At 34.5% G+C, this 11,827-nt stretch overlaps 1 protein-coding gene across 1 annotated transcript; it reads left to right on the top strand.

Annotated features, from left to right (window-relative positions):
• Positions 1 to 6,020: 6,020 nt before the first annotated feature.
• Positions 6,021 to 8,916, top strand: LOC144555359 (uncharacterized). The gene is made up of 5 exons (XM_078303656.1): positions 6,021 to 6,359; positions 6,445 to 6,518; positions 7,379 to 7,508; positions 7,970 to 8,242; positions 8,351 to 8,916. Exons 1-5 carry the CDS (start codon positions 6,240 to 6,242, stop codon positions 8,627 to 8,629), a joined length of 876 nt encoding a protein of 291 aa, XP_078159782.1. The 5' UTR covers positions 6,021 to 6,239; the 3' UTR covers positions 8,630 to 8,916.
• The last annotated feature ends 2,911 nt before the right edge of the window (positions 8,917 to 11,827 follow it).

Below are 11,827 nucleotides of genomic sequence, written 5' to 3'. Positions count from 1 at the left end.
TTTATATTACAGAAGTGTTAGCTTTTCTTAGCAGAATCCAATAGTTATGTTTATAGAACTGTTGAATTAATTTCAGGATGGTGATATTGAAGAGATAATTGTGAAAAAAAGAGTTGACAAAGGAAAAAGCCCAGAAGTGGTGGAATTCATTGTGGAGGTAAAGAATACACATTTCTTAGAATTTTAAATTCTTGTATGATGTGTTTGCATAATGTAATTCATTTTTTTCAGGGAAATGATGTGTTTGAAAAGGGTGAGAAAAGGCAGTGCGAAAAAAGAAGGTAACAACAGTTGTTGAAAGAAAGAATCAGGCAAAGGGAAATGATGTTCGTGACAATGGACTACCAACTGAATATTGTAATATTGTTGTCTCAGAACACTACACACCACCTCGTCCAAAGTTGCGATGGTTACAATTTAAAGATCAGTATGTTAGCCCAAGAAAGGTTGGACCGTTTCGGTTCAAAAAATTCGAAGCTGACTGGACTTTTTCAAACTCGTTATTTTGTGATCGAGGTGACCAACTCATTCAGAAACCTCCACTTCCCAAACGGTACATGTACCAACACAGGGAGAAGATGTCCTATGATGTTAAAAGCATTTTGGATGATTGGTGGGTTGAAATCAAACAAAAAAAGCTGACAGACAACGAAACAGCTTTTGAGCACCGAATGGCCCAGCACGTTTATTGTCGGGTTCAATTCTTAAAGGATTTGTTGATGCCTGAGACAGATCTCTCGAGCGAGGTATTTGTTATTTTGGAATTGTTTTATACTTGTTCAATTTAAATGTTAATTTGATTCTTCTCAGTTCAAACATTCTTTTATATTATATGAAGGTTGTCGACGTTGTGTTAAGCATCATGCAAATGGATACTCCGGTCAGAGAACCATGGTTCTTCATATCGCCATATATTGTGGTATGTTTTTTAATTTTTTTTTATTTTAGATACAGAACTTAATTGCATAGGTTTGCATATTTATATTATGTCAGTTTCAATGTTTATGTTTCGGTGTGTAGAACTTCTATGAATGAATCGAATGTGTTTAGCTATATTTTGGTTCTGTATTTGGATATTGCCTTTTCCAAATCACATGTGTGTTAGTTTGCAAAATTTATATATTGTGTTTATAGAATTATCTATATATTGTTATAGGTTTGCATATCTTTCAGTGTTACTTTGCAGAATTTATATATTATGTTTATAGAATTATCTATATGTTGTTATAGGTTTACATATCTTTATTGAAATTCTCAGATAGGTTGTTATAGCACTGTTATAATTACTATTATTTTTTTTGTATGTTATAATGCAGAATATCATGCATACGTATGATCACGAGACTGCTCTGAAAAATATTCCCCAACTTTTCTCAGACCAATTTGAGAAGGTGAGGTGGCTTTTTGTCCCAGTGTGTGCAAAGAGCCATTGGGTACTCTTTGCTTATGACTTGAAACGGAAGCAAGTCCTCTACTTCACTTCTGCCGGGGAAACTAATGGAGCAAACATCAATTGCGCATGGGATTCTTTTGTTGCATGGCGTCTTTGTGAGTGCTTATTATTTAATATTTCCATGGATAAAAAATTATCTAATTAATGGACTGTTGTTATTGGTGTTTATAGACTTATTAGGGTTTTTAGATTGTATAATATATGCACTATATATATATTTTTTGACCTTTTCCAGGTGACCCTTCATGGAAGACACATCTTTATGATTGTCAGGCATGCCCGAAACAAAACCGTTCTCACAACTGTGCAATATTCATGTTGCGTTACATATACTGCCTTATAACAGATACTCCAATGAATTTTACTCAGATAAATTTTATTATCTATTTATATTTGTTTTCTTATTGTAATTTCAATTTTTCAAATCATAAAATCATATTTTTTTTATATGTTTTTGCAGGTGGACATAACTCGAGAGAGGGTTATTCTTGCGATGAGACTTTTGTCTCACTCCCAGAATATATTTCAGAGAATACGTAAATAGAAAAAGGGAGATGTCTGCTGTGAAATTTCTATGTTTTGACACAATTCATGGACAGATTCTAGTTGTTTATAGGATTACAGCGTTTTGTTTACAGGATTACTTTGATATAGTTATAGGATTACAGTGTTTTGTTTACATGATTACTTTGATATAGTTATAGTATTGGGTTACTATTGTGATTAGAGTTTGGACACTTGCAGAATAATTTTTAAAGAGTATGCAAGTAGTGATTTGTATGATGTAAAATTGTTGTAATTTTTTTTTTCTTTCAGTGTTATGTTGTATATGTTTACAAAAATGTTGAAATAATTTCAATTGCTAATAGAATAATTCATATATGTTTACAGAATTTGTCGATAATGTTTACAGTATTTGTATTATTTACATTATCTTGTTTAAGTGATCAACTTTTTTGAAGAAACTTGAATTTTTATTTAAAAAATTTATTTTATTTTATTTTAAAATAAATTTTATTTTAAAATAAATTTTATTTTGAAATATGAAATTTTTTATAATTTTTTCTTAATTTTTTCTTAATTTTTTAATTCACATAAATTGTTCACTAATATTTACAGAAGTATCAAAAATAAAAGAAAATTAGAAAATGGATGTAACGTACAAACTGTTAAACGGAGACATTGTAGAAGGTGTGAAAAAAAAATTAATTTAAATTTGGTCCCGGTTTAATACATATATTCTAGAAGGTTGTCGTTAAATATCTTCTAGAAGGTGGTCCCCATTATAACTGTCAATTGTACTTTCTTAGTTGACCATGCGGTTTGGACTGATTTCACGCGTTTTCATCTGCACAACATCAATTGAAATTGTTTATAGAATTGTTTGCATAACATTACCGGATCTGATGGAGTTGTTTACAGGATTAGTGTTAAAGGTCTGGGAATTTTTGGAGGACCGGTGTCCGAAAACTGTTAGCTGCTTCCTTAATTTATTAAGATTGAGAAATAAATAGGAATCCTTATTGTGGAGTGGACATCTCCAGTGATTTGAAAATGGAGAAGGGGCTGTAGACAGTTCAATTTAGCTGTAGCACACTGACATTGCAGATGCGTAAAGTCATCAATCAGTATTCAAATAACATAAATCTCTTTTCATATTAACTTCAATTTCGTGTTGCGCCGAGAGTACGACAATACATATCATGTGTAGTATATATCTGCATTAAATTAATTTTTATTAAAATTAGGAATACACTTATTTATACACGTGAAATTCCCCTTAAATTAATTTGTATTGGCCTTGTTAATGTTAACCCTTGTATAGTTGTATATCAAATCTTTGAAATGCAATCCATGTCAGCACCCAGTGTTTAAAAAAAGTATTTAATTAATTATGCGTACGGACGCTGAAATGTCAACTAGCTGCTCAATCAAAACTCCAAATTAACATCGGACGATGGATGGATGGATGGATGGATGGATGGATGGATACTTACTGCTGTAGCGTTAGTGCTTCACGTGCGTAGCGCGTGGTTAAGAATCTCAATTGTTGGTCCCTTGCTCCCTTGAGACTTGAGAGCTAAAAATGCTAAATCATGTGATGTTTATTATTCAACTTATATTTTATCTATAACATGATATGTATCCACGTATCGTATTAAATATGTATCATTTCATCGTATATATCTGTATTCTTTTGAAAATTAATTATTATATCACCTTATATATCTATATTCAAGCAACATTTATAGCTTATTAATCTCTTCATATATATATTATATAATGTTTAGTGGTAAGTATTAAACGAACATGTATATGTTTGATAAGACTTTGAAAATTTAATTGAAAACCTTGTTTTAATTTTAGCTTGTCAAGGAGTTATTACTTTAGTTTTGGACTTTAATTACATATGTGAAGTAAGATATTTGGAGAAGGAATTAATTAATCAAGAAAAATTCAACAAGTCACAAACCATTTTAGCATTGTGGGACGCAAAAAAAAAAATAGTTAGAATTTGAATCTCGAATTAGTCAGGATTTGAGCTCATGTGTCACTGATCGATCTTCTTTCACCCGCTGATCAATGAATAAAGAGCAAGGCGAGGATTTTGAGAGAGAGGCGTAGTCTGATGATTGATCTGATGGCCGAATTATTGGGGAAAGGAAAGAAGAAATAATTAAGAGGGGTAGGAGGAAATGGAAGACTAACGAAGGAAGAGGAAGAGGAAGAGGAAGAGGAAGAGGAAGAGGAAGAGAGGATCATCTCGATCGATGGTGGTGCATGAGGGCGATGACAACGACTGAAGAGGCATAGTGGTTTTGGTTGAGGAGGAGAAAGGTTGAAGAAGAGAAGAATTTAAAGAGAGAAAAAAATTCTGACGGGTTCACTTTGCAAATTCCAAAAAATGTAAAATTTGATCTGCAAGCACATTTTATTGTGGATATCATGTTGAACGGTTTGGATCGACGATTTGGACTTTGAAAATGTAAAAAATAGTTGTGGTAACTTTGTCGTAACTCAAAATTGTTGTAACTCGATCCCTCATCTCTCTATATGTATATAGAGGTTGGCTAAGATCAAAATGGTAGTTCTTGAGCTTTGGTGCTACCAATTCGTTTTTCAATTTTTAAAGTTCAAAACGTCGATCCGAACCGTTCAAGCTGTTCTCCATATTAAATTGTGTTTGGAGACCAAATTTTACATTTTTCTGAATTTTTTTACTATTTATTAAGCCACTTTGAAAACAGATGATCCAACAGTGGTTTCTGATTTTACTGTTTTGTTAAGCCACCGTTGGATCAACAATTTTCAAAGTGGCATAATAAATACTAAAAAAATTCAGAAAAATATAAAATTTGGTCTCCAAGCATATTTTAATATAGAGATCAACTTGAACGGTTCGGATCGATGTTTTGAACTTTGAAAATTGAAAAACGAATTAGTAGCACCAAAACTCAGGAACTACCACTTTGATCTTAGCCAACCTATATTCTGGTGCATCATTATCTATTAGTGCACTAGAGTAGATTAGATTTAGTAATATTTAATGAACCCCACAAAGAATCCTTATCCTCCTAGGTACTTGACTCAACAAAATTGAAATGGATGGTTCAGATTTAATATCAGTCGGTGCTTGTTTGGAAAGACAGAGCGACAAAATTGAAATGGACGGTCCAGATTTAATATCAGCCGGTGGCTGTTTGGAAAGAGAGAGAGAGAGAGAGAGAGAGAGAGAGAGGGGGGCAGTATTATTTGTGCCAAGCTAAAAGTTCCAATCTTGAACCGTCAAATTTAATTGTACTCAGTCAGGTAGTCCCTTTGAATTCCAAAGGAAGAATGGCGCATTATTTTATATTTGATTTATTTAATTATTTATGTGGATGATATGATATGATATGATATGATATAATTTGTATATTTAAATTGTTATCTTATCCGTTAAGCTGACGCGATAACAACGGAACGGAACGGACGGAAGGAATAATGAGGCAGAGAGAGAGATTGTGGCAATGTCGCCTTTTGCATTATGAAGCTCCAATTCAAAATTTCAAATACGAGAAAAATGTACGTTACGGCTTGCGACTTCACTTGTCTCTCATTCTCAATTTCTCATTCTCATTCTCTCACTTCACTTGAGGAACGAGGAATGAGGATTGAGGATTGAGGATTGAGGATTGAGGATTGGTCTGTCTGTCTGTCAGTGCGGTCCCACCAATACTCTATTAACTCCGCTGAACTAAAATCAAATCACTCTCCGGTATGCTTACCTCAAAAATCAAATTATCACTCACTCTGCTCCCGAGATTAAGCTCGCATTCACACATTTACGGTTACCACCTCCAACAAATCATCAATTATATATATATATGTATATATTTTTCACATATTTGACTCTATTAATATAATTGTAGATTATTTTAGGGAAAATATTAGAAAGGGGTCTCTTTTGTTCTTTCTCTTCCCTGGGCCTGGGCCCTGATTCAAATGCTTAAAATGCTGAGAGAGGAGAGAGAGAGAGAGAGAGAGAGAGAGAGAAGAGGAAATAATAATTAATTAATTTATTATAAAAAGAGAAAAAGACTAAAAGAGATACCTCGCTCACCTTCACCTTCACCTTCCTTCCGTTCTACTTCTTCAGCAGCACTCAACACAACACAACTCCGCTGCTAAAACGACCAAAATACAAATAAAAATAAATAAATAATCGGCTGGTGAAGAGAAATCTTTGAAAGAGCTGCCTCAGAGAGAGATAGCGAGAGAGAGAGAGAGAGAGATTGTGAGAGAGATGGATAGGAGCACTCCAGTGAGGAAATCCCACACCAACACCGCCGATCTGCTCACATGGCAAGAGGTCCCACCATCTGAAGCCGACCAGACCACACCTCTGAATCGTAGGCCCCACCAGGTCTCTCTTCTTTTCCCCTTTCTTCTTTCCTTTCTATCTTCTTTTTCTTTTCTTTCACTTATTATTTTCTGAATCGTAAATCTAGCCATCTGAGGCAATTAGGAAGGTTGTTTTTGGTGGCCAAGTCACAGAGGAAGAGGCCGAGAGCTTGAACAAAAGGTCAGATCTGCTCTTTTTTCTTGCAATTTCTTTAAATCTGCTTACATTTTATCTCAATCTGTGGATCATGGGAACTAGTGTCAACCAAAAGATCTGTCAGTTTCCATACCTCCATTAAATTTTAACAATCACGCGGTTTGCTCTAATCAATCTTTTTGCATATATACATATATTTATTTCTTCTTAAAACTTTTATAAGTGTCATTTTTTTTACATTAAGCACAACACTGAATTCTGTCTACTTTCACAATGCCATTGGAAATTTCATATATCAAATGGAAGGGATGCACTTGTCACAAAGTAATGCCTCCAATTTGCTTTGGAATCTAATGCTGCAGTGGCTTATTAGCCTATGCTGCAGCAGATAAATATAATGTTAGCCTTTTTTTATTATATTCCTCTTTACCCTGGTCAAAGAACAAAAATAAAAGGAGAACTGCTTGTGATTTGTTGTACCTATACTGTGATTTTTTACTTATTTCTTAGTATCTTTCCGTAAGACCAAAATGTAGATTAATTAAACATTGACCAACCCTCAATTGTGCAACTTTGGTCTCAATTTAATCCTTTCTTACCTTCATCATCCAAGTTATGTGATTATCCTTAATATTATATTTGGTCATCCAAATTAAATGTTTTGATTAAAAAATCTGATGGCTCAGTGACACTGGTATTCTGTATCAGAATCCTTACAGGACCATAACTTTGTTCTAAATTTGAAATTTGAATCTTTTGATCTGATTGATAGTTATTATAAATTGCCTATGGAGAATGATGATACATTTAATACTCGAAACAGTCCGATAGAATGTCAAAATGAATTCAGAGTTGTTCAAATTGTTTGCATGATGTTATTTCAGAAAAGCTTGTTCAGCCCCGAAATGGAAAGAAATGACAGGAAGTGGGATATTTGCTCCTGGCAGTGAAGAAGCACTGGAGGCTGAGGCTGCTGCTGTTACCCCTGTCAGAACTGCTTCACGTGCTTATCAGGTACTGCCAGCCTTGTATACAATAATTTCTTCAAGAAGGTGTTATTTTGGTTCTTGTTTAATCAGGTCCATGGACTGATTAATAGAATACTTGAAGTGTTATTTGAGGTTTTATTTTGTGTTCTAATAGGTAATTTTCTTCAAGAAAGTGTTATATTGGTTCCTTAAAGTCTATTTCGTTTATCAGGTCCAAGGATTAATTACACCTTTTATTTGGGTTCCGTCAAGTGTTATTTGCGGGCAATGTCTTTTTGGTTCTAAACTGATCAATTAGGAGGGCCAATCCTTTGTAGCCCAGGTGGCCTCTGGCATCTATCATGTCATGAAATTGTAAATTCTCTATTTAAAAGTTAAACATGGTCACATTGTTTTACAATGAGACCTTATTTGGACTGGTTTTCACTGTTACTAGTCCATACAAAATCTAAAATGATGCTCTGGTCTCATATAATTAATTTCCAGCAAACGCTGAGCGGCATCAGCCAGATATCTTTTAGTGCGGAGGAGGACAATGTGTCTCCGAAGAAGCCGATCTCCGTTGCTGAGGTGGCGAAGCAGAGAGAGCTCAGCGGTACGCTTCTCAGTGAGGCTGAGCTTGAGGCCAGCATGAAGCGCCAGGTATCTGAAGCTAAGCGCAAAGAGATCACCGGTCATGACATTTTTGCCCCTCCTGATGAACTCCGGCCAAGAAATATTGACCAAGGCCCCACCACCCCTCGTGGATTGCACTCTACAGTAAGTTTCACTTTGGAGGAACCCTCCTCGAATTTTGCTTAGTTGCATATACACATATATTTTGCTGTTACATAATTTGATTTGATTTGTTAATTGTTTTATCCTCAGTCAAGTGGTGGTGCTGGCAGCTTCTTGTTTGGGGAGGAGAGTGATTCAACCCTTAAGACTGCAAAGAAAATCCCAACACGCAAATTTAATGACTTAACAGGTAATGACATTTTCAAAGGGGACACCACTCCGGGCACAGCTGAGAAGTCGCTGAGCAATGCTAAACTGAAGGAGATGACGGGCAGCGACATTTTTGCTGATGGTAAGGCAGGCACACGCCACTATCTTGGTGGGGCCCGCAAGCCACCAGGTGGTGAGAGCAGCATTGCCCTGGTCTGACTGGATGATGCCTTGCCTAGTTTGTGAGCTTTGGTGGTTTGTTTTGGTTATTTGTAAGAGGGGAGAGGGGGGTGGATTTGTTGGTTGTGTTAATTTGGTTTTGTTCAATTACCCTGATTCCTGATTTGGGTGAGGGAGTTGCTTGTGACCTTCTTTCTTTTCTTTGTTGTCTCTAATTTTTTCTTTTCTTTGATGTTTGGTGATGGATGGATGATGAGTGTCAGAGTGTGGTTGCGACTTGTGACGCATCTAATGTAACAAAGGCTCAATGGTAGACTTTTTTTTTTTTCTTTTTTGCCCTCCCTCAGCCCCTCACTCTGATTATGTATTTGCAAATAATTAGCGTGATTGTTTCCAAAAATGCATGCAGTAGCGAGTGAAAAAGAAAGAAATAACGGGACTTGACATAGCAGCAACATGAAATAATGAAAGCGATTGAAGAACAACACACAACTGACTCTAAATCTTTTCAATATCTTTGGTTGGTAACATGAGGTCATGTATAACCCTTGAGCTTGAGGCCTTGATTGTGATTGCTCTACCTCTCTTTTTTTGTTCTTTTTTTTTTATCAAATTATTAAGTTGTCGGCATTTGTAGATTGTTATGAATTTCTAAGAATTTTATGAGGACTGAACTTGTCTTGTATATTCTTAGAAATTTCAAAAAGTTCACCTGGAATAATTTTTTCAAAAAGTAAATCTTTTCCATCTTAATATTTAATTTACGAATTAATGAAAAATATTGAGAGAGTCAAGTGTTCTTAGGATTAGCCCATTTATAGGCATAATATTTCTTGAATTCTCTTTTACAAATTGGTTTTATGCAATTCAAATTCACGATTCCTTAATTTACAATTTGGTCGAGTTATTAAAAGAGATACAAACTTGGATCCTTACTATCTCCTTGCTCAAGATCACGAGAGTTTAATGCCAAAAGGTCAAATTTCTTCGCTTTCCTCCCTTTTCTTTTTTCCTACTTTTTCTGCGCGAATGCGATAGGTAGAAGGGGGAGCTGACAGCGTGGGCCCCGCTGGTCAGCTCCAGAGGGATAGCGATTCACGCCTCACGCCTCACCTCGTGTCTGGATATTTGGGTAGGCTAGGTCTTGGTAGACTATGTATCGTCGTGAACAGTGGCTCATGTGAACCGGGTGTACAGAATAATTTAATGAAAGACTACACTATATAAACCACCGACCATCTTTCCTTTTTCTTTTCTTTCTCTGTCTCTTGCACGTGGGTCCCACCGGTTAGCTATGTTAGGCATCCCCAACGCGCATCCATCTGTTTGTTTTGCTTAATTCCTCTGTTTTGTGCACCCAGAATATTATCCACCAACTTTTTTTTTTTGTTTACTTACAAACCTTTTAGGTTCATGGGGTTTCTTTTCACCAAAATTCATGATTTTCTATGTAGAATTTTATCATAAAATTTATTTATTTCATGAAGATCATTATTTTTTGGTGATTTCCAAGACTTTGATTCTTTTAGGGGCTTCTCCACCAAACTTGATGGAATATTTACTGCTCATTTTTATTACAATTGGCTAGGTTTTGGCGATAGATAACGTTCTGTCCGATTTTGATATCACTGCCTTAAAACTCTTTAATTTCTTTTATTCTGATCAACTTTATTTGATTAAATTGAACTTGACTTTCATTTGCTTAATATAAAAAAAAAGGCAGATGCTTCCTCTATCACTAATTATTGGCCAATTAGTTTTTAAAAAGTAGTTTTAAATTGATTACTAAATTACTTGCAGATAGGTTAGCTAAATAAATGTAATTTTTATTGCTAATATACAAACAACATGTATTAAAGGTAGGCTTATTATGGACAACATTGTAGTATCTCATGAGATTTTACATCAACTTAGACTTAATAAAACTAAAAGAGTTTAATTCCAACTTGATTTATAAAAAATACATTTATTGTGTAAATGAGATTTTCTTTTAGAAGTACTTGAAGCTAGAGGGTTTGGATTTAAATTTCAAACATGGATTAAAAATATTTTACAAAATGGTAGGCCTTGCATAAACTTTAAAGAGACTCTAGCTAATTAATTTTCTTTTAAGAGGAAATTGAGATGGGGAATCCTTTATCCCCCTTTCTGCTTGACCTTGTAGGTTGTAGCTGCTGCATTAAATCAGATTTTGCTAAAAGCTCAAGAGCTGGTTACTTCAAAGGTTTACAAAAATTTAAAGTAAGCGAAGGTATATTAAACCTGGTGCATAGCTTGATCAACAATATGGCTATGAAGATTATTCTCTGGACGAGTTCCAGTTGAAGAGGAGGAATTTTAATTATTAGGGCCTTGTATAAACTTTTCTTTCTTTATCAATACATTTGTTGGCATTATGCCAACCATAAAAAAAAAAAAAAAGGTTAAGAGTAATAGAGTAAGAACTAAGAATAGATAAATTAAGAAAAAAAATTCAGTTAAGAAAAAATATTCATTAATATCATGGAAGGTACATGCAGGATAGGAGTAATTAATCGAGAGATAATGAATAAGTCATTATTAGTCAAGTGGTTGATGAGGTTTAATGAAATATTAGCTACAGGTAAATGAAAGAAGGTTCTACAGGCCAAATAATTTGTTGTCTTCTAAATTTTGATCTTTTTGGAAGTCCCCTTGTTCTGGTTTGATAGGTGGACGGTTGAGTGTGCATCAGAAAGTAAGTATACATCTTCATCTTTTTTCTATTGCTTCTCAACCTTTTATAACAGTAGCTAAGACTTTTGCTACTGACATATTAACTATTTCTCTTTATAGACAAATAGTTGGCATTTTCCTTATAGAATGAAATAAATTAGTTGTTCAATTTACCAACTTTAAAATTATCTTTTACTGTAGACTTAAATAGGAAGAGATGGACCACTGAGGCACTGATGAATATTTACTGCTCATTTTATAACAATTGGCTAGGTTTTGGTGGTGTGCCCAATAATAAATTTACTGTCCTTTGGTAATCTAAGTTAAAAGTGAAAAATCTGTCTAGGGCCGGTAAAAAAAAAAAAAAAAAAGTAATAGAAAGAGACCCCAAATTGGCACTTTATATTTCATTTATTTGTTCTATGCCCATTTGTTGCCCAAATTTGGAATTGGGTGGCACATTTCAATAACTTTTTACCTTTACTTGTAATATCATAATCTCTAGGTTTGGTTCCCAGTTTGATACCAGATGCTAGGTATCTT

The sequence above is a fragment of the Carex rostrata genome, chromosome 6 (assembly GCF_964058835.1).
Source record: "Carex rostrata chromosome 6, lpCarRost1.2, whole genome shotgun sequence".
Taxonomy (NCBI): Eukaryota; Viridiplantae; Streptophyta; class Magnoliopsida; order Poales; family Cyperaceae; genus Carex; species Carex rostrata.
Note: the sequence above shows the minus strand (reverse complement) of the source record. Positions and strands in the feature narration are given on the sequence as shown.